The sequence below is a fragment of the Strongylocentrotus purpuratus genome, unplaced genomic scaffold (genome assembly GCF_000002235.5).
Source record: "Strongylocentrotus purpuratus isolate Spur 01 unplaced genomic scaffold, Spur_5.0 spur5_scaffold_16, whole genome shotgun sequence".
Taxonomy (NCBI): Eukaryota; Metazoa; Echinodermata; class Echinoidea; order Camarodonta; family Strongylocentrotidae; genus Strongylocentrotus; species Strongylocentrotus purpuratus.
In genome coordinates, this window is record NW_022145601.1 from 32,439,209 (window position 1) to 32,460,154 (window position 20,946).

The 20,946-nt window shown below is 35.8% G+C and overlaps 1 protein-coding gene across 2 annotated transcripts in view; it reads left to right on the forward strand.

The window, feature by feature from the left end:
* The window catches only part of LOC100889245 (rap1 GTPase-activating protein 1), a 56,263-nt gene extending 43,108 nt beyond the window's left edge, over positions 1-13,155 (forward strand). For both annotated transcript variants that reach the window (XM_030987289.1, XM_030987290.1), the window contains exons 10-19: positions 600-755; positions 1,941-2,099; positions 3,238-3,319; positions 3,923-4,164; positions 4,638-4,723; positions 5,115-5,240; positions 5,737-5,851; positions 6,323-6,410; positions 7,030-7,115; positions 8,247-13,155. In XM_030987289.1, the coding sequence (XP_030843149.1) occupies positions 600-755; positions 1,941-2,099; positions 3,238-3,319; positions 3,923-4,164; positions 4,638-4,723; positions 5,115-5,240; positions 5,737-5,851; positions 6,323-6,410; positions 7,030-7,115; positions 8,247-8,405 (1,299 nt within the window). In that variant the 3' untranslated portion in view covers positions 8,406-13,155. The remainder of the gene's footprint in view (positions 1-599; positions 756-1,940; positions 2,100-3,237; positions 3,320-3,922; positions 4,165-4,637; positions 4,724-5,114; positions 5,241-5,736; positions 5,852-6,322; positions 6,411-7,029; positions 7,116-8,246) is intronic.
* Positions 13,156-20,946: the final 7,791 nt, after the last annotated feature.

Here is a 20,946-nt window from a genome sequence, read left to right on the forward strand (position 1 = left end):
GTTATCTCATCAAATCAGCTCTAAATTAGGCATTGTTGGCTATGTATAGAGGGCGCAAGTAGCTACAAGTAGTGTAGTCCCGCTTTAAAAGCTACGCAGTAACTACAACCTACATCCAGTTACGAGTATTTTGGGAAACATCTGTATAAAGTTTCTTGAAACCCCTCTTTGCTTGTTGACAGCTTGACTAGAGGCATCGTTTAACAATGTTAAATCTGAGATGCACGGCCCTACATGTTATCACTGTCTGTGATATGGTGTAATATTGAAGCCCTAAAAAAAGTGCGCTTCAAAATGATCATGATGTGCCTCAAACAAGTGAAAAATCGGTTTTACCACACTCATTTTCCCCAATAGACTGTAGTGTTATAAACACTCTTAGGAAAACGTAACGTTTGATTTCGATTTCCAATCATAAATATCTTGATAATGAGAAGGTCGATCGGCTTGTAAAAGTCATGGGATTCCCGAATGACCTAAAAGTTCATAATTATGGTTGCAGCATGAGCTAAATCCAGGATTCTGTTTTAGAATCTGAGGCAATGTTACCGAGTCACTTTAAGCTAAAATCCTCCATGTACATGTTCTTGGCCTTGCAGCTTCAGAGGAAGAGACACATCGGAAACGACATCGTAGCTATCATCTTCCAGGAAGAGAACACACCGTTCATACCTGATACGATCGCATCCAACTTCCTACATGCATACATCGTGGTACAAGCCATCCAGGCCAACTCGGTGGAGACAAAGTATAAGGTACGAAGCATTTCCATTTCCTTTGGGTCGTAGATTGATGCCTAGTCCTTTGGGTGCCTTTCATTGATGGTTCTTCATTTCCACAAAGATACAATGTTACAGTCAAACCTGCTTTAGGACCACCTGTCTACAAAAGCCACATTTTTTGTTTCCCTTGAAAATGGTTTCTTATTGAAACATATACTAAAGGAAGCTGTGGAAACTGTTTGTGTTTCCCTTGGGTGGTCACTACAGACAGGTTTGACTGCATTTTCAATATGACTTCTGGTTTGTGCCATCATGATTAATATTTGGCCGTTGAAGTTGTGATTCATTGAGCTCCCGGTATGTTAGGTATATATCCTTCAATTCTTTGAGGCTTTCTTTCAGATGATTGAAAAACAATTTGTATGTGTAAATTCTTATCCAGAAATAAATGTGTTTTATGAGACTCCCAGGGTCAGAGAAGAAAAAAAAGGCAACTATCAGTATCCCCAAAATTAAATTCAACATACCAGTAAGAACATGCACACCAAAATACATGTACCGGTACATGTGTAATAATTTTTTTTTTAAAGAATGTAGTTATTATTTAGGGGCCTGTCACAGATTGCTTATCAAACTTAAAGGTAAAGACCAGTTATGGTCATGCGATTGCATTGTGAAAGAAACGTTGTGGAATCGATCAGAAAAGGTTGATCATCTAGCATCTAGCATCTGCAAGGTTCTGGAATCATCAAAATGATAAGAAATTTGGCCCATTCTTTGTAAAGTTACAAGCACTATACACAAAAAGATGTATATGGGACTACCCTATATCTCTCACAGACCATGAGAGAAACAAATTTACCAAATATATGAATTAGTAGGCGGTTTCCCGGCAAATTTTTTATCATCATGTATTAGTCAAACATATTCTTTCACACGATTGATAATGAGAGCTTCCATTTCATTTTTTGAAATTGGGGCGTTTCCAATACTGGTCTTAACCTTTAATAGGTTTTTTGAGGATTGTAATATGTATAGCCCTATGAGCGTCAGAGCCTTGCAGATACCAGCGCTATATAACTATCCATATTATTATTATTATTAGTTATGCCTTATTACAAAGGCACTGAAGTAGTTTCAAAATTAAAAAGCCTTCAAAGGTTTTGTCTTCAAAGTGCAAATTTGAAAAACTAAATGTTGTCTTTGCTGTACCACCAGGTGACGATAACAGCAAGGAACAACGTTCCACCGTTTGGGCCCAGCTTGCCAGCCCCTTCGATCTACAAGAAAGGCTCTGAATTGAAAGAGTTCCTGCTGTGCAAGCTACTCAATGCTGAACACGCGTGCTACAAGGCTCAGAAGTTTGCCAGTATCCAGGTAAGATGAAGTCCTCTAGAATGTGTCTATTCTTCATGTGGCCTGTACAGAGCTGCCAACCAGTATGATTTAATTGTATTTCGTACAATTTGTAGAAGTAAATACGATGGTACAATTTTCCAATGGCAATGGCAATTTCAATGGCAAAATGCCCATTCTGTCCTGTAAAGTATCCTACAAGCATCTCACATCAGCAATTTGTGGATGTTCATTGGTTCATCGAACACACCAGTCATGACGAAATCATGCATATTCAACCAATGATCCATACAAAAATTTCTTCCTGTACTGATGTAGGAGCTGTAAGAGGCATTGATCCATGTTGGTTTTTTTAATACAATTTTTTAAAGTAAAATGCAAATTTTGCGATCAAAGAATACAGTTTTTTGGGGGGGGCAGATCTGCCTTTATTGACCTGAGGCATGTTTTCATATTCGTTGTTTTGTGGTTTGCTCAATAACTTCTGATTCAGAGCCCTAAATAATATGCCAGATGCAAGAGAGGAAAATGACAAACATTTCTGCACATACACTGCATTCATTTTTGTTTCAAGGAAAATAAGCTTAAACTCCTTATATTGGCAAGACAATGAGAAAATCAAAATCATTGTTTTGTTATCAAAATTGGCAATTTTTCAACTCTTTGACATCATTCCTGCCCATGTATATTGCGTTTAGAGATATTACATTTTATTAGAACAATATTGCAATAAAAGAAAAATGTTATTGTTGCCAATTTGAAAGACAATATGTGATCAATTTAGCCTTCAAAATGATTCCTGTCCTGAAAGGGTTTAAATGGTTTTTGGATTGGAGCAACAGAACAAAAGCAAAGCTAATACTACCTGGAGATTGATGGCTTGGCATTGTCTAAGAATTGATTTATGGAAAGGAAAGATAAGTATACAACCTAGGTTGTTTTGAGGGGGAAGAACTGTGAAACGGTAGATGAGTTCAATTTCCTTGTATATATGTCATGTTGAATACCTACATTGTTTGATAAGATTCAATGTGATTTGATTGCTTGGTGTTATTATTATGATGAATGTTTGTAGACTTCACATCTCATTTGTGTTTGGAATGTATGTATAATATATATTTCTTTCTCTCTTTGCTCTCTCTCTCTCTCTCTCATACAGGCAAGAACAAGAAGTGCTTTACTAGATCATCTCTACCATGATCTCATGTCAAAGAATGAAGACATCTTCTGTGCTGTGGCAGGTATGTCATCTTTCAAAATTCCTCTGTGAATGTTCTAATACCCTAGTCCCACAACCGACACGTGACAAACAGGTTACCAGAAAAATAACATTACAGAACCTCCAAATGGCCTAGAACTGGTTGGTTTCATGGTTTGACTGACGTTAATAGTCTTTCATTAAATGTTGTGGGGGAAAGAATAGATATGGAGGGGAAATTGCTAAAAGACCCTGGTAAGTCTAAGCTCTAGTCACCTATATTCAAGAACTATTTGATGATGATACTTGAAAACAAACTTGGTTCATCTTCTGAAAGCAAAGGAGGATGATGACTCCCATACATAGAGTTAAAGCCCGTCTGTACTAGTTTGGCCAGGGGGGATTAGACCTCCCTGCAAGATCACTGACAGGTGTTTATCTCATCAAATCAATTCTCAATTAACAAAAGAAAAAGGACATCATGGGGGATCAATGGGTAACGCTTAGGTAGTGTTTGCTATATAGAGGGCGCAAGTAGCTATAAGTAGTGCAGTGTGGCTTTAATGCCCTTCTTGCTCTCAACAGACGTAATCATGTTATCAAAATAGATTAATCATATATTGATTATTCATCATTCTATTTATAGGAGATGACATCATCTCACCTCTGCAATCCAGTCAGGGTAAGGGTGACTACTCACCGGGCGGGAACCGAACGCTTCTCAAGAGCTTCAAGAACGCCTTCAGAGGGCGCACAACATCGCTAGAGAGCACGGGCTCGGGCTCGTCGGGCACGCTACCCAAGAACGTCAACGGCAACACGCTGTTTGTAGGCACGGAGGGGTTGCCAAGGGCGAGTACGGACCAGGTGGATAGCACGAGCCCAGCTGTGAGTAGCTCTGAATCTTGCTGTTGTGATGATGATGGTGGTGATGATGATGATGATTAGGAGGAGGAGGATGAGGATGAGGGTGGCGATGATGTTGATGATGATGGTGGTGATGTTGATGATGATGATGATTATAATGCTTGTAAGCTCCTCAAAGACTGTTATAAAGCATTTTCCTATAATTATGTTGAAGCAATAATATCAATAATAATGATGAAGTAAAGATGATTACCAATTAAATGAAGTGGCTTTTAGTAGGATAATGATAATGAGAATTTGTCCACTTTTTTCTTGGCTTAAATGCTTTATTGGAACTAAAATTGGGATGAATATGGCATTTGTAATTTATTTCAATCTTGTCTTTCCTCGTGCCAATGTCTTGCCTTGATTAACCTTGTCAGGTGAATGGATATGATGAACATTTTGAGTCATTTCAAACAAATCAACAACTCTTCTTTCTTTTGTATGTTTAGACGAAGCAGAGGTCGAACAGCAGGTCATCCCAAAGATCGGTCTCGAGCTTTGGAAGTGCAGACAAGAAAGAACCAAAGAAGAAGAGGTAACTTGACCCCGAAATCCTTGTGTAATACATCCCTAACCCATGAGCCTGTGAACCAAGCTGCTTTTAGAATAAATTGTTATTATATGACAAATTGTGAAGTTGTTTGTGTAATGAGATGATGGAATATCTTTTGATGAAATGATAGTTACTGATCATTTTGTAAACTGAGATTGGAATTATGCTCCCATTTTTCAATCTCATCCACTTTTTCACTTCTTAAAATTTATTCTACTTCGCTGCCCCTCTGTGCTAATGTTTATATATTCTATTCCTCTTGTTTTCCCATATTCTCTTGATATGTCAATCTGTATTTCTCTACCCTATTTATTCCTATCTCTCTCTGTTTCCTCTGTCTGACAATAATGCATTCCTGTTTGTATTACCATAGGGACAGCGTCCTGAGTCGATCATCACACTCATCAGAGAGTATCAACGGCAGCCAAGAGTCCCACAAGTCTTCCTCAAACTCCCTCAACAGTTCACCTGATATCAACGCATCCTCACAACAACAAAGGTGAGATAGAGAGAGAGAGAGAGAGGGCGGGGGAGGGAAGGAGAGAGGGAGAGATAGAAAATAAAAGGAGGAAAGAATTAAGGAAGGAGACATATAAATACAGACAGTCTTAGAGAGAGAGAGAGGGGGGGGGGGGGAGGGAGAGAGAGAAAGAGAGAGGGAAAAGAAAGGGAGGAAAGAAGGAAGTTAGGGAGAAGACATATAAATACAGACAGTCTTAGAGAAAGAGAGGGAGGGAGAGAAAGAGAGAGAGTGGGGGGGTGAGGGGCAAGAAAGAGCTGCATTATACAGAGGATTGCTGTAGATTATTGCTAAAATGTGGCAATTTATAAAGTCAAGTAAGAATATGTTATCTCATGGTCATGTGTAGATACATTTACATTTTTTGATGCTAGTTTTGTTTTATTGTGACCATTTCTGTTGAAACCGACGTGATCCCTTCCATGGAGCACCATACATTCACTTTGGTGTCGTGTTGTTTTGCTCCCTTGTGTAGGATATACACCAGAGTATCACCAAGTAACTCTTTGGATAGCTTCAACAGTGATGAAGATGCCCAGCTCCACCATCATGACCCACATGATCACCAGGATGATTCAGATACAGGAACGGTAAGATTCAATTCAATCTGCTCATCATTACCTTAATATTTTACTTATTTCTCTTAGTGGTATGATCAAGATGTTAATATCTAAATGTTTGCAAAGGTTAAGAAGTGATGTAACAAAGGCAATTTTCTAAGTTTATACCCACATTCTACATGAAAATTGTTGGTCCTGTTATCAACCTTAGGGGAATAGAGGAATGTACAAGCAGTTCCTAATAAATGTGTGTATTCATATATCTATATTTATATTTAATATTCTGAAGTTTCTGAATATGTTTATAGGATGTAGACAGGAAATTGTGATTATTGTGTAATTTGTGGTCAATAATGATGACTTTTTAACCAAATAAGAGTTTGTAGAGCTACACACTGTTAGTTCTTAACACATGAGTGCTACGCTTGTATTTTATATGCATTGCATAATGGTCATATAAACCTGTTTTTTTTTTCTTCTTAATCTGTTACATTTCTCCAGGGGAGTATGTCATCTAGTAACAAGCCCAGCCCTATGAATCCCTGTATTTGCCCTGAAGGGAAATGCTCAGCTGCAGCCGAGATTGAAGGTATGCCGTCAACTGAATTCCCTCCCTCTGTAACTTGTATTCCAGTATATTGATCACCTGAGAGTACTTCTGTTTATTTTGTTTAATGTGTTTCAAGTCAGCAAAGCTAGATTATGTTGATTCTCCCAATATGATGATTTCAATCATGATAATGGTAATAATGATGGAGGTGCAATGGCTCAGTGGTAGAGCAGTGGCCTCGTGACTGGGAAGTCCCGGGTTTGAAACCAAGACGATGTGCTCGTGCCCTTTGGTGAAAAATTAATCCTCATTACCAAGTCCCTCGGAGAGGACTTAAAGCACACACATGCTTTCTTAGCAGCCGGGTAATGTGTTCCAAATTTCAAGGAATTTCCTACCACCAGTTATTCAATCTGTCACTCATTAGCCTTTCAAGATCTTTGGTGGATTTTCATTTTATAATTTTGTATCGAAATAGTTTTTTAGGTTCAGGAGTCATTACCAATGTCAGCAGTGGATGTAGCATTGAGCAACTTGCTAAGGAATCATTTTTATTGTTAATTGTTAACATTTTCTTGTAATGTTGAGAGAGTTATAGAGGTATGTTAGGATATCGTAGAAGACTTTAACTTGAATCTTCATTTTGTTTGTATTTTAGCGAACCTCGGTCAGCAGCTAGAAGCCATGAGAGAAGAGATTATGAGATTGTCAATGGAGAAGAAAGAACTTTTACAACAAAATGTGGTAAGTGAACTGAGTTGGAGATCCTATCAGGGTGGTGTTTCACAACGATCCTAAGTCGAACTTCACTCTAAGTGTGACTTAAAAACTATGGAGAGCCATGTGTAGCCTTAAAATAAAATATATTAAAAAGCGAAAATTTCAGTATTTTAGACTTTTTATAAATTCCACATCAAGAACATGACACCTCCTTGATAATGGAAAATATGAATAAATTGAATTCAAAAGAACTTTTACAAAATATTTTCATAGATGCTAACAGCTTTCCATAATTGTTAAGTCAAACTTAGAGATAAGTTCAACTTAAGATGTTTGTGAAACACCCCCCTGGTTGCATATTGTCTGCTGAGAGCTAGAAGGGCCTGAACTCTATGATATAAAGTAAATGAGTTAATGCCCTTCTGGCTCCAAACAGAACGTTTCTTTAGAGCCAGAAAAGCATTAGCACTGTTTGAATGTTAAGGGTTTAAGCCCTTCTGCCTCTGAACAGACAAGGATATTTCTTCTGTTCTACCTCTTCCTTTGAAGTGTAGTGCACGTTGATGATGAGTATCAATTTATTTATTGCTGAGCACTAGAAGGGCATTATTAACTCACTACTAAAGGATAGGAATTAACGCTCTTCTGGTACTCAGCAAGTGATGTATTTCTTGTGAACAGACCGAAAAATATATGTAGATGTGCATCTCTCTTTTCTATTGAGAGTGCTGAAAGGAGTTGGATCCAGAATACTATTATTGGGCTATTAGGGTATATTGTTCAGTGTTATGCATTCATTAGGTTATGTTAGATTTCAATGTCATTTTATGTCCCCTCTTTCATTTCTTTGATTTATTTCATAAAGCCATTTCACTTTATGCCCAGTGTGGTTGGTAGTAATTTAAAAGCTTGTAAGTGGCCACTGTATAAACTAATTGGCTCGAGTTCACAAAGAAGGTTTCTCAACAAACCTAGGTTTATGTGCTTCATATGATGCGTTTCGACGTGTTTTTACAAACCAAGGTTTGTCAAAACGCGTCCAAACGGTTGACAAACCTCCTTTGTGAATTTGGGCCAATATGTTTGAAAGTGCAGTGTAGCGGAAGAGTTGTTGCTTCCCTGTAATTGATCCCTTCTCTCTTGTCCTTTTATCAGGGTTGGCAACAGGACTTGAAGAAGCTGAAGGAGCGAGAGCTGAAGCATATGGCCGACCTGACGGTGGCAAACAAAGAGCTTCACAGAATGAAAGATCACCATCGCAAGGTAGAGGACAGACTCCAGAAGTCCCTTTCAACGGACGCATCCAATTGCTGAGGAACAGGTTCTTCAGCTTAACCCTTTGCTTACAGAAACCTGGTGGTCCCTGTGTTAAGCCTATGGGACTTATACGATTCAGTAGTCAACAGGTTAAGGACCATTGCAGAAGAGCAGTATCCTCAAAGCTCAAAGACATATTTCTTGATCCTGATGCGTCTCTGAAGATGTGACATCGGCAGCATTGGGCAGTGGAAAATCTTGAAGATTTGAACATTTGCAATTGGAAATGCATCACAGACAAGAGTCCATTGGGGATCGATGTGCAAGAAAATCATGCTGTCATCCAAAAAGATCACAGTTGGTGAGAGACAAGAAAGCGATGACAGTTTGAAAGGTTTTTCAACGGTTATGGAACCACTTCCGATGCGTAGATAACAGTTTTACAGCAGATACCTTGTTTCTACAAATATCAAAGTTTGTTGGTGTGTAATTGGCCACCCGTCGGGATGCACTGACCTGACGTAGAGAGGGTGCATATTGAACAAATAAGTGGCCAAAGTTGATAAAATTGATTACCATGAAGCCGGCTGGAAGCTTGGATTGGAGTCTGCCTTGAATGAGCATGCCTTGAGGAACACGACTGAGAAGATGATGAAAAAGAACAATTGACCTTTCGACTTGGTCTGTGTTATTGAAGAATTGTAATATGTTGTGGAATCCAGAAGAGTGAATTGATGTTTTGCTGTGTGATTTCAATACAAGTGAAGGATACATTAATGATTTTTAGTCCTTGAAGATAATTTATTGAAATAATGATGATTTGGGTGATTGTATGAAATTTGTTACTTTTATGGGTAAGCAAATTACCTTGCTTGTTGAAGAACAGATATTCTCTTGCCATATTAAGTAAGTAGTTATTGTATGCCATATCGATGGTAGCCATCAAAACATCACAAGGAATCTAAATTATTGTGATACAAAGTGCTACGGAGCGTGCGTCTGAATAATGGATGGCTTCGTGGGTTTATTTGTGATATGATGTTGTACCAAAGAATCTGACCACCTACCTGAGCTCATCAAGTTTCTTTTCTTAGCTTCCTTTAGACAAGATACAGCCCCGAGCTGCCCCGAAGAGGAAAAGGTGCGGCAGACTCCAATTGGATAATTGTGGTGCGCATCAGAGATCGGTATAGCACAGATTTCAGCGTACCGGTATGCATAGGAGCTTAAGTTGTGCGCAGCTCTGTTCCTCCCACCATTCGGCCATTTATTACTGGTACATGTCAAATGATTTCAGATTGCTGCAGCAGTTCTAGGGAAGGTGCTTTACTGCGTTACGTTTGAACGATGCTTCACTGTTTATTAGATTAGGTATTCTAAATCTTCAAAACAAGCCAAGTCTGGTCATGAATGCTATTCAGATCTAGGAGCTGGACCAAGTACCAAAAAGTGGCACAGACGGTGCTATTTTTGTCTTGTAACATCATAGTAGACGACTCCTTTGTGTGTCTAATCAGTGTTCAGTTGGCCATATGACAGCAAAATATTCTAAACGTCAGAATGATTTTGTTTTGGTATCAATTCGGATGCATTCCTGTGCATATAACTTGCTGTGGGTTTCCAAACCCATATCTTTGTCTTATCATTTTTCATCTTATCTGTGGATTGATTTCAAATTTCAAGCTATCCAAGGTATTTGGAATACCATCCAAAGTCCCGCTATGATCAAGTGTGTGAATAAACTTTGATATCAAGATAATGGGTCTCTCTTTACACCAAGGTATCTAGGGCTTAATGATTAAGGAAACAATTGTGCTTGAGGTACTCTCATGTACAGTCGAACCTGCTTTAGTGACCACCTGTCTACAAAGACCACATTTTTTGTTTCCCTTGAAAATGGTTTCTCATTGAAACATGTAAAAGGAACATGTCTACAAAGGCCATACATTCTGTTACAAACATAATCCCTTGTATAACGGTTTATGATATGATTGCATCTTTATATAAACTATACATGTATATCTAAGTAATCTGATTTAGAAAAAAAAGTAAGTCTTATTCCTAATTCCTTCATTACATTGTAAAGCACTTAGAAATGCTATTAAACACTATACAAATTCTTTTGAGACTTTCCTATTCATATTAAACTATACATGAATGGATTTAGGAGAATGATGATCTTTCATCTTATCATTAAAAAAAAACTTTCAATTTTCAATGCTTTCTCGAAATTGCAGGGAAGATTTTTTAACTTGGCGGGAAAAGTGAGAAACAATCAAGAAATGTTGAATGTATGACCAGTACATACCTTGTGTGAATTATTTTTATAGAAAGATGAGAAGAAAATTGAAACAAGCATTGATTGATCGGAGAAATTTCAGCCTTGGTCTCTAACTCCTTCTGCTTGTACAATTTGAGATAATAAAGGTCTATGTACAGAATTGATTAGATTGTAAATACAATGAAAATATGTAAAGAATATTGTGATAACTAAATGCCATAGGGTTCTTATGTGGTATATGTACAATTTCCATGTTTTGTCTGGTTTTTGGTATCTTGTTGATTTGAGATACGTTTTAATACATCAAGAATGTTTAGTCATATTCTGTAAGATAAAAAAAAGTTTCAGTTGGTTGTAATATGCAATGTAATATAGGACATCTTCTGACGGTATATATATTTATCATTATCCTTGCCCTATATTATTTTGTTTCATTGTTTTTGTAAGTATCTTAACCTTATTTTGTTTTGTCATCGAGACAGTGACTAGAGTGAGAAGTTTCAATCAGGGATTTAAAATGGGATATTTTTCTCTCTCTCTCGCTTTCGATTTTTAATTGAATGCATGTGTAGATAACTATTTCTCCTAATATTCTCCACCAAGGCCATTATTTATTAGATGATATTTATTGGTGACATGTTTTTCATTCAGTTATATAAGGATGAGAATACTAGATGAGGAGATGAAAAACAGTGAGTGGGGGAAATCATTCTTTTTGTAATGTCGGGCAAGTCCCAGACATTTTTAATTATTTATTATTGAATGAGTGCAATTGTTTCTTTAAAGAATAGAGGGTTTTGAATGATTTTTGTTTTCCTTTGTACAGACAATTTGTTTGCAATAACTATTATTCAATCTTTATCAACCAAAATTGCCACCCTTTTTTATTTGCTAAAAAATAATGTTCAGATAAGAACGGCAGTGAAATGTTATTTATGTAATTTTTTCCCTCATATATATTAATTTGACCAATAACCCTTCTATTTCAACAATGATTAGACAAAGTTGGTCATCTTGAATGAGAAAAAAGATATCCATTCTGTATTAATAAAGTTCATTACAATTATCGTTGAACTTGCTTAACAGTTTCATCTGTGATACCTATTTATAGAAACAAATATCTGTTTACAAGAATCATTTGATCTAAATAATGATTTTCATGTTGTATGTCATGACTAAATATCAATACTTTAACACAATTTTGAAGTATTGTTGATCTCTCCCCCTTATGTTGTGTAAATGTCTACTCTCAAAAAGTTACAATCCATAACCTACCATCAACAAAAAAGCAAACAAATGTGGTCAATAACTAAACAATAATATTCCAAATCATAACTTTGTTATTTGTACAAGTATGTGAGGACTGATTATTTCGGCATCTTTTGATTTGTTGTGTAATTTTGTAATCTAAATAACTTACAATCAACAACAAAAAATGTAAAAGAAAGTGATAAGTAACCTTGTAATTCCAGAGACATTATTCTCTTTTTCTACCTTACCGGTGATTACCATTTAGAAGTAGATGACTACTTAACCATTCAAAATGGGTGAGTTTATTTTGTTTCAAAATACCTTTTCACCATTTTGACTTGTTTCATTTTTAAAGTAACTTTTAAGTTTCATAAACTTAATCTGCTTGAGGAAAATATAAATGTAGTTTTATAGAATCATTTCATATGTCGGTAGATACATCTTGCGTATCGATTGTGATGGTTGCTTACTTCCATCATAATTAGATGTAAGGGATGGTATTCAAAGCCCTCCTAGTACTGTGTTATCAGAAAGCTCTATCATTAGCCTACAAAAAGTACAAAAGCTTTGGGGATTTACGAAAGGAAGATTATATGACAAGTGATCCAAGTTTCCTGCAATTATGGGATTTGAATGGCTCAGCTCTTATTCTATGTAGGAAAACCATGGTTACACCTTCTAGAACCCAACACCAGACCAACAATAGACCATATAAAAAATTACATGTAATGAATAGCCAAGATGTTGTCGGCTTGGAGTCGGTTTAGGATCGGTTTGGTGTTGTTTTTTTTTGGTAAAGCTGTAAGAGAAACGTTAGTTCTCTTCTCACCCTCTAACAAACCATCAATCCCTCATTCTGGTGTAATAATGTTTTTCACAATCTTCCATTCCAGCAAACTGATTTGTCAACGCTAACTATTCTCAACAATTTTCAGTCTTTTTACTTTTTCATGACATTATTTAAATTTTCATAAACTGAAAAATGCTACACTCTTCTTATCCATCTTGATGCTTATGCTTTGAAACTCCGACTGTAATATTAACTTCTAGAACGTAGCTCAGATGAAGTCAGACTTGCAGTGTTTTTTAATATTTTAGTTTTGTTCACATAACGGTGCCTAGATGAAGGCTGAAATTAGTTTTTATTTCTAAAGCACCTTTTTTGTCCTAGAAATACAATGTCCATTTTGACTTTTTGAAAGTTCAAGATTTCATAGTTTTGTTATTATTTTCTCAAGTAAATTTGGAAATAAAATATATGTCATATGCGCAATACTTACTGACCACGTGTTTTGTTTTGTGTGTGTATGGTATGGTCAAGACTTGTTAAGTGAAACCTTGTCATAAAGTCCTTCAGACAAAGTTGATTTCTTTGGTACATGTATCATGACTAAAAACGATGAATACAGGGAAACTGAACCTGCAATATTATTGATTATAAGCGTAAAATCATGTTCTTACTAGTTAGGTACCACTGTATAGGTATTAGACCTAGGTTTAACAAGTGAAACAAATAATATATACATCTGTATTACTGTAGAACAGAGTGACAGGAGATAAAGATAGAGATAGAACAAGAGCTAGATTTAGAAAGAGAGAGGGGGAGAGAGAAGAGTGAGAGGGTGTGAGAGAGAGAGAGAGAGAGAGAGGGTGAGCGAGAGAGAGAGAGAGAGAGAGTGAATGAGAGAGAGAGAGAGAGAGAGAGAGAGAGAGAAGGGGAGGGGTAGAGAGAAGAAAGAAAGGGAGTATGAGAAACAGGAGATCAGGAAAGAGAAAGAAAAAGAGAAAAGGGCAGCCATCAACAAACATATCTATTATATCTGAATTTGGGCTATATGAAACTGTTAAGTAGTCTATTCACTGACAAAATAATTAGGCCATTACAAAATCTAATTATAAATTATAGATTTAGCTTTATTGAAGAAGCATAACTTAATTAAATACATAACTTTTATATAACAAGCATACATAATAGGAACAATTCCAGTACTTTGTCACTATGAAAGATGTCCTTGTGTAAGTTATTTTAGGTTTTTGAGGAACATAAAAAAGACTGAAACGAGGCAAAAGCCTAGAATACTGGAAAGATAGTAACTTGTAACATGCAAAACAGATACTTACATGCAATTACAGTAAATACACAATTTGTAAAAAAGTTCTTAAATATATTTAACAAAATGATATCAAAAACATGAAAATAGCTAAAAAAAATAATCCCTTCAATTGCAAAATAGCATGAAAAGGCTCTCAAGCACTCAAGGAATTACCTTTATACACGTTATACCCATGCTCAGTAGTCTTACTGATATATAATACATATATATATATTTCATTTCTTATTTATTTATTTATTTCATTTATACATGGAAAATGATATCTCAGCCTGTGTCTGTTCTTCAATATGTTTTCAAATGAGATAACACGTTTTTCATTAAAAAATGAATACATAAATCATTCTTGCATGCACTGAATAACTCCATTAAATAAAATGTCTATAAAATAACGAAGACAGAAGAGAAAACATCTATTAATTCAGAAATATATAATTGCAGGGACATAATAATAAACATGAACATGAAATTCATGTAATCAGCACAGGGTATAAAAATAAAACTATTTAAACAAAAATTGAGATAATGGTAAAATGAAACTTGCAGCATCCGATTATTGCATAATCTAAAAATAAAAAACAAAAATTATAGGTTCTCTACTATAGATGACGATAATTCACGGTTATATTTTGGAAGGGTTCAAGGTTCGCTTTATTTCTGCAGCTTAAAGGTAAAGACCAGTATTGGAAACGCCCTAATTTCAAAACATGAAATGGAAGCTCTTATTACCAATCATGTGAAAGAATATGTTTTGACTAATACATGATAACAATTTTGCAGGGGAACTGCCTACTAATTGATATATTTGGTAAATTAGTTTATCTACATGGTCTGTGAGAGATAAACGCACGTGTCGCGCATGTGTGCGTATAGTCCCATTACATCTTTCTGTGTACAGTGCTTGTAACTTTAAATAATAATTGTAGATTAATGCTTGTAAATAAACAACCATGGTGTCTTGTTGTTAGTCTTACTTGAGGGAAATGATAATCTTATCTGTATGCTTGCTTGTTTGTTTTACCTGACTGCTATAAAAAGCATATACTGTACATGCTTGTAAGTAAGAAACAAGGGGACCAACAGAGGGACCTGGTAATGAGGATTACTGCCTTACCAAAGGGCACAAGCACATCTACTTAGTTTCAAACCCTGGACCTACCGGTTACGAGACCTCTGAGCCATCGTCACTGCCTCAATAATAGAGAATCAATAGCTCAAGTGAATTTATTACATACTGATTTGTATGTGTCAATACATGCTCTGTATGTTGAACAAATGTCATGATTGGTTTAATGCAGGTTTAATACAATGTGAAAAAACAGACCACTTCTATAAACCACTTTTCAAATAAATTCATTTCTAATTTTAAATAATCCCAGCTGCATCAACAAATAATTTCAAAGTACTGTTATTTTACAGAAAGTTACAGAAAGTCTTATGAAAAATAAATCTGAAAAAATAGATATTTCATATATAACTATTGCCTTCCATGACAAATGTCTATGATGACGGCAAATATCTGGCATTAAAACTTTGATACCTCCACCAAAATTGAAAGAAGACTCTTTCGATAGGCCATTGACAAAAAAACTAGCTATATATGGAGGCCTGTCTTTATCAGCTCGAGTTTACCAAATAACCCCTCATTTTAACTATCCCAATTGCAAATTAGCCAGTTAATATGCGCCTTAACTCTTTATGCGCCACTTAAAAAACCCCCCTGTGCCACATTCTTTTAGGGTCACACATTTCGAGGGAATCTTTATTGACTCTGCTGAATCAAGAGGCTATAACTCTTCACTGGATGATCATGATGAAAAATATTGTGCAGCAAAGTTGTAGACCGGAAAACGTGCTTTTCGATGAACCGTCATTTGTTATATTTTGAATTATCATTTTTATAATAATCATAATTATATAATGTTTAATTTTTCTTATTTACGGCAGTTTTTTATCCCTCTAGAATTTCTTATTTAGCAATGATAAGACATCTTCAAATCGAATCTATTAGAAAGGTGGACTTCTTACCTTTCTTTACATACCTTGCTCAAGTATTCTAACAATTCAGAAGGTTAGTATTTAGGTTGTTGAAGAAAAGAAGTTCAATAGGGAGAGACTTGAAAGTACCCCGCTCAGCCACCCTTGACAATGGGCTAATCTGCCCATTGAAATCCCTATTACCCCAGGTTATTGTCAATGTCCGGTTTAGCGGGGCATGAAAAGGGACGTCGTGGGGATGTTTTTCTTTGTTGTGCCATGATAAGTCAATAAGAAATAAGAGAATGTTATTGATTTTGCCCACTGGTATGAGCATGTAAAAATGGTATAGGCATAATATATTATATGTGATATACATGACATAATCAGCATCTTATTGAAATGTCTCATTATGAATGTTCACCGCATCTGTTCTCTCACCTTCTTTACCCCTCAATAAAATTGATTTCAAGTACATTTATCACAGCCATAGATATACAAAGAAAGAATGAATCAATCTTAAAATATAAACTATATTGCATTGTTTTCCATTTACTTTATTGTGAGAGAGCTTATTATCAGAAATGATTGACGAGTGGAGTATGCAATGAATAAAATATGGAGAACGGACGTGAGAGACATTATGAGAGAGAAATAGTGATATGAAATGAAAGGACTTTACTGTGAATAAAGATTATAAGAGAAAGAGATAAAGATGACGGCAAGACAGGATACATATTGATACGAAAATAACAATAATAATGAGATAGAGATGACGGAAAGAAAGAGAGTAAACACTGATAGCATAAGAATGAATAAAGATAATAAGAGAAAGATATAGAGATGACGGCAAGACATAGGGTACATATAGATAGGAAAATGATAATAATAATAAGATAGAGATGACGGAAAGAAAGAGAGTAAACACTGATAGCATAAGAATGAATAAAGATAATAAGAGAAAGATATAGAGATGACGGCAAGACATAGGGTACATATAGATAGGAAAATGATAATAATAAAAAGATAGAGATGACGGAAAGAAAGAGAGTAAACACTGATAGCACAAGAATGAATAAAGATAATAAGAGAAATATATAGAGATGACGGCAAGACATAGGATACATATTGATAGGAAAATAATAATAATAATAAGATAGAGATGACGGCAAGAAAGAGAGTAAACACTGATAGCATAAGAATGAATAAAGATAATAAGAGAAAGATATACAGATGACGGCAAGACATAGGGTACATATAGATAGGAAAATGATAATAATAATAAGATAGAGATGACGGCAAGAAAGAGAGTAAACACTGATAGCATAAGAATGAATAAAGATAATAAGAGAAAGATATAGAGATGACGGCAAGACATAGGGTACATAATTATAGATAGGAAAATGATAATAATAATAAGATAGAGATGACGGAAAGAAAGAGAGTAAACACTGATAGCATAAGAATGAATAAAGATAATAAGAGAAAGATATAGAGATGACGGCAAGACATAGGGTACATATAGATAGGAAAATGATAATAATAATGAGATAGAGATGACGGCAAGAAAGAGAGTATTACACTCATAGCATAATAATGAATAAAGATAATAAGAAAAAGATATACAGATGACGGCAAGACATAGGGTACATATAGATAGGAAAATGATAATAATAATAAGATAGAGATGACGGAAAGAAAGAGAGTAAACACTGATAGCATAAGAATGAATAAAGATAATAAAAGAAAGATATAAAGATGACGGCAAGACAGGATACATCTTTCTTTCATTAGTTTTATTCATTCTTATTCTATCACTGTCTACTCTCTTTCTTGCTGTCATCTCTAGCTCTTTCATTAATTTTTATTCATTCTTATTCTATCAGTCTACTCTCTTTCTTGCTGTCATCTCTATCTCTTTCTTTCATTATTTTTATTCATTCTTATTCTATCACTGTCTACTCTCTTTCTTGCTGTCATCTCTATCTCCTTCTTTCATTTTTTTTTATTCATTCTTATTCTATCAGTCTACTCTCTTTCTTGCTGTCATCTCTAGCTCTTTCATTAATTTTTATTCATTCTTATTCTATCAGTCTACTCTCAGGGAACACTTTTATCACTAGAGTCTTCGTCACTGCTCGATTCGTCGGAATCAGAGTCCATGCTCCATGCTTCCATAGTAACAAGATCTCGAGCCTCCTCTACACTAAACACACGTTGACGTTTTCCAGCAGGTGCCATCGTAACATCAGTAAAAAAAATCCAAAGAAAACCGCTAAATACACGGTAATTTCGAATGTAACACTATGAAGAAAAACAGTTTACCGGAAAGTGTGCGATGTATACAATGTAAACAATAGTAAACGCAACGCGTGGCTACACACTGCGAGCGGTATTATGAATGTCTAATTGACTCGTATACATCTGTGCAAAAATGCGAAGTTGGCACGCCTACGTCCGTGCAAATCGGCGAACAAAGCAAACAAAGAGTTAATCAGCCCGCAGTTGCATTTAGCGGGATGTCTTGTTTCCAAAATATCTAGCTTGGCTAATTTGCGCCCGTCCAAGCTAGTTTGTGATGAGCATATGATCTGGTGAAAACGCAATTTCAAGCTTCGGGATAATATCCCGAGTCTGAAAATAGCGGGTTATTTGGCAAACTCAAGCTGATGAAGGCAGACTGAGTGTGCACATGTCCATCCAAGAGGATTTTTAATGGCACCTACAAAGCAGAACTTAATACCCTAGCTCTTAACATCCTATCTGCTTGAAGGCCCTTAACTGAAGCCGTCAAGGAATTAGTTTCTACCAGCTATAGGTACCCATTTACCACACCTGGATGGAGAGTGGCAAATGTAGATTAATGCTATATGGCGGAAGCACATTGAGTGCCACAGCTCGGACTCGAACTTCAAACCATCTGATCCACACTCTGGTGATTTATCCACAAGACCACAGCAGCTCAATAAGAAAGGTGACTGGTAGATACTATTGAGGTGCGCCCGTAATGTTTGTGAGAACAACAAACAAACAGCATGGCAGTGTGTACCTACACATCATATACAGCAAGTCACTGCAGGAAAGCCAAGCCGTTAGTGTGGGTGAAGACACAGTTCAGCTATATCCTAGAAAATGAGTTTCTTTGAATGCTCATGTAATACATAAGGTACTGCAAACCTCACTGCAAAGCACAGAAGGAATGTCAATAATATTTGGCAAATATACGTCTTTTGATACCCATTAAAATATGTAAGGCCATATTAAATGTAACATTTTTATCAATTTTTCTTTTGCTTCATTTTCTTTGAAAACATGAGCTTACTGTACCTGTGAAGAAAAAAAAGAACAAAAAGAATAAAAAATAACAGAACTACATAGTAAAATAGAGCTACATGTATGGACACAGATATATTGAAGTATTACTTCTAGCAGTAGCACTCATCAGAGAAAATCACAAAAACTTCAATCCTTTGATGTCCTTTAACAAGTGCATGCATTATGTAACGTCATTAGATCCATGCATGCTCATCTTAGTTTTGCAGTATCAACTATCCTCTTTACATAACTAAATATATAGGATCTACATTAACTGAAAGAAAGCTAGAATGAAACTTGACAACCTCTAGTGGTTAACGACTAGCATAACTTGAACACCATGCTGAAACAGATGAAGCACCATCATTCCAATTTAAAATGCATCATAAATCTATTCACATATGTACACATGGTAGCAGTTTCGTTTGTAAAAGAGAGGAAAACTTGCTGGTAAAGGCTCATGCATGGAGTCAAAGATGGAAAGGTCAATCGTGGTGTTTTATAGTTTTTGTCCTGTTATTCAATAATTATATTTATAAGCCAGTGGCAGCCTCTATGGTAGGGAGGATCACAAGACCAAAAATTCTCGGTCAAGCAAATAAAAAAAATGAACAAACGTAAATCAACAAAATAAGAAATCGCACTTGCAGCTGCAGTAAAACTGGCACAATACACTGTAAATCTGTACCAAAAAGCAAATACAAATTAACTGCTCGATCATGCAGCCATTCAACGCACGTTACGCAATACATGAACTCTAAAATTGCGGCACATGATGAAAAAAACTTAATTTGACTTTAGCACACACAAAAAAGCCCTAAAACCAACAACAACAAAAATTGGAATTTTGACAAATCAGAATATTCCCAATTTTCATGTCCTAAAAATCAAGAAAATCAGAATATTCTGGATTATTTGGAAGGGTTGGCAGGTATGCTACTATCATGCTTTTACTGTCCAACACATACCATACAAAGACTTACTCATCCATGGAAACGAGCTTAAACTCAAGATGCAAACTTGCGAAGATGATGGCGCGATCAGATCAAGTTTGCATGCAGTGTATACAGGGGATCTGTTGAATGAAAAGAAGGATACAAGCTTAGTCATGTCTGATGAAATGAAAGAATGAAAGATCTTTAGCATTATAAGCATAAAGTATTCTTAGGGTTAGCTTTAAGAGTAATTAAGAACTAGAAAAGAACTTCAAACTATTTACAAATTAATAGGTTTTCAATCTGTTTAATTTAATAGTATGAAGCATGAAACGAACTGATCACATGCTAACAAGCATAAGGCTCATTCAAATATATATATATGCAAAGGTAAACCACAGTATTTCTTGAAGCATAATTAAGGGCTCTTCACATGGGACCTTTGATTCACTTTCCATTCATTTATCACAGCGATTTACAGCAGCATATAGTAAACGAGTCTTTAGACTATCAAATACACCAGGCATGTAACATGTATCCTACATGCCTATGAATAGGTACAGTGTACCAGCAGAAAATACCTCTGCATCTTTGTCATTGAAGAATTCTGTACCAAAGGTTTGATATCAATGGTTAGGTAGCAAAACGGAACCGTCACGAAACCGTCATAAGTACAAGTTCACCAACATCCCATTGAAACGTGTGTATTAAGTTTAACACGCGTTTCA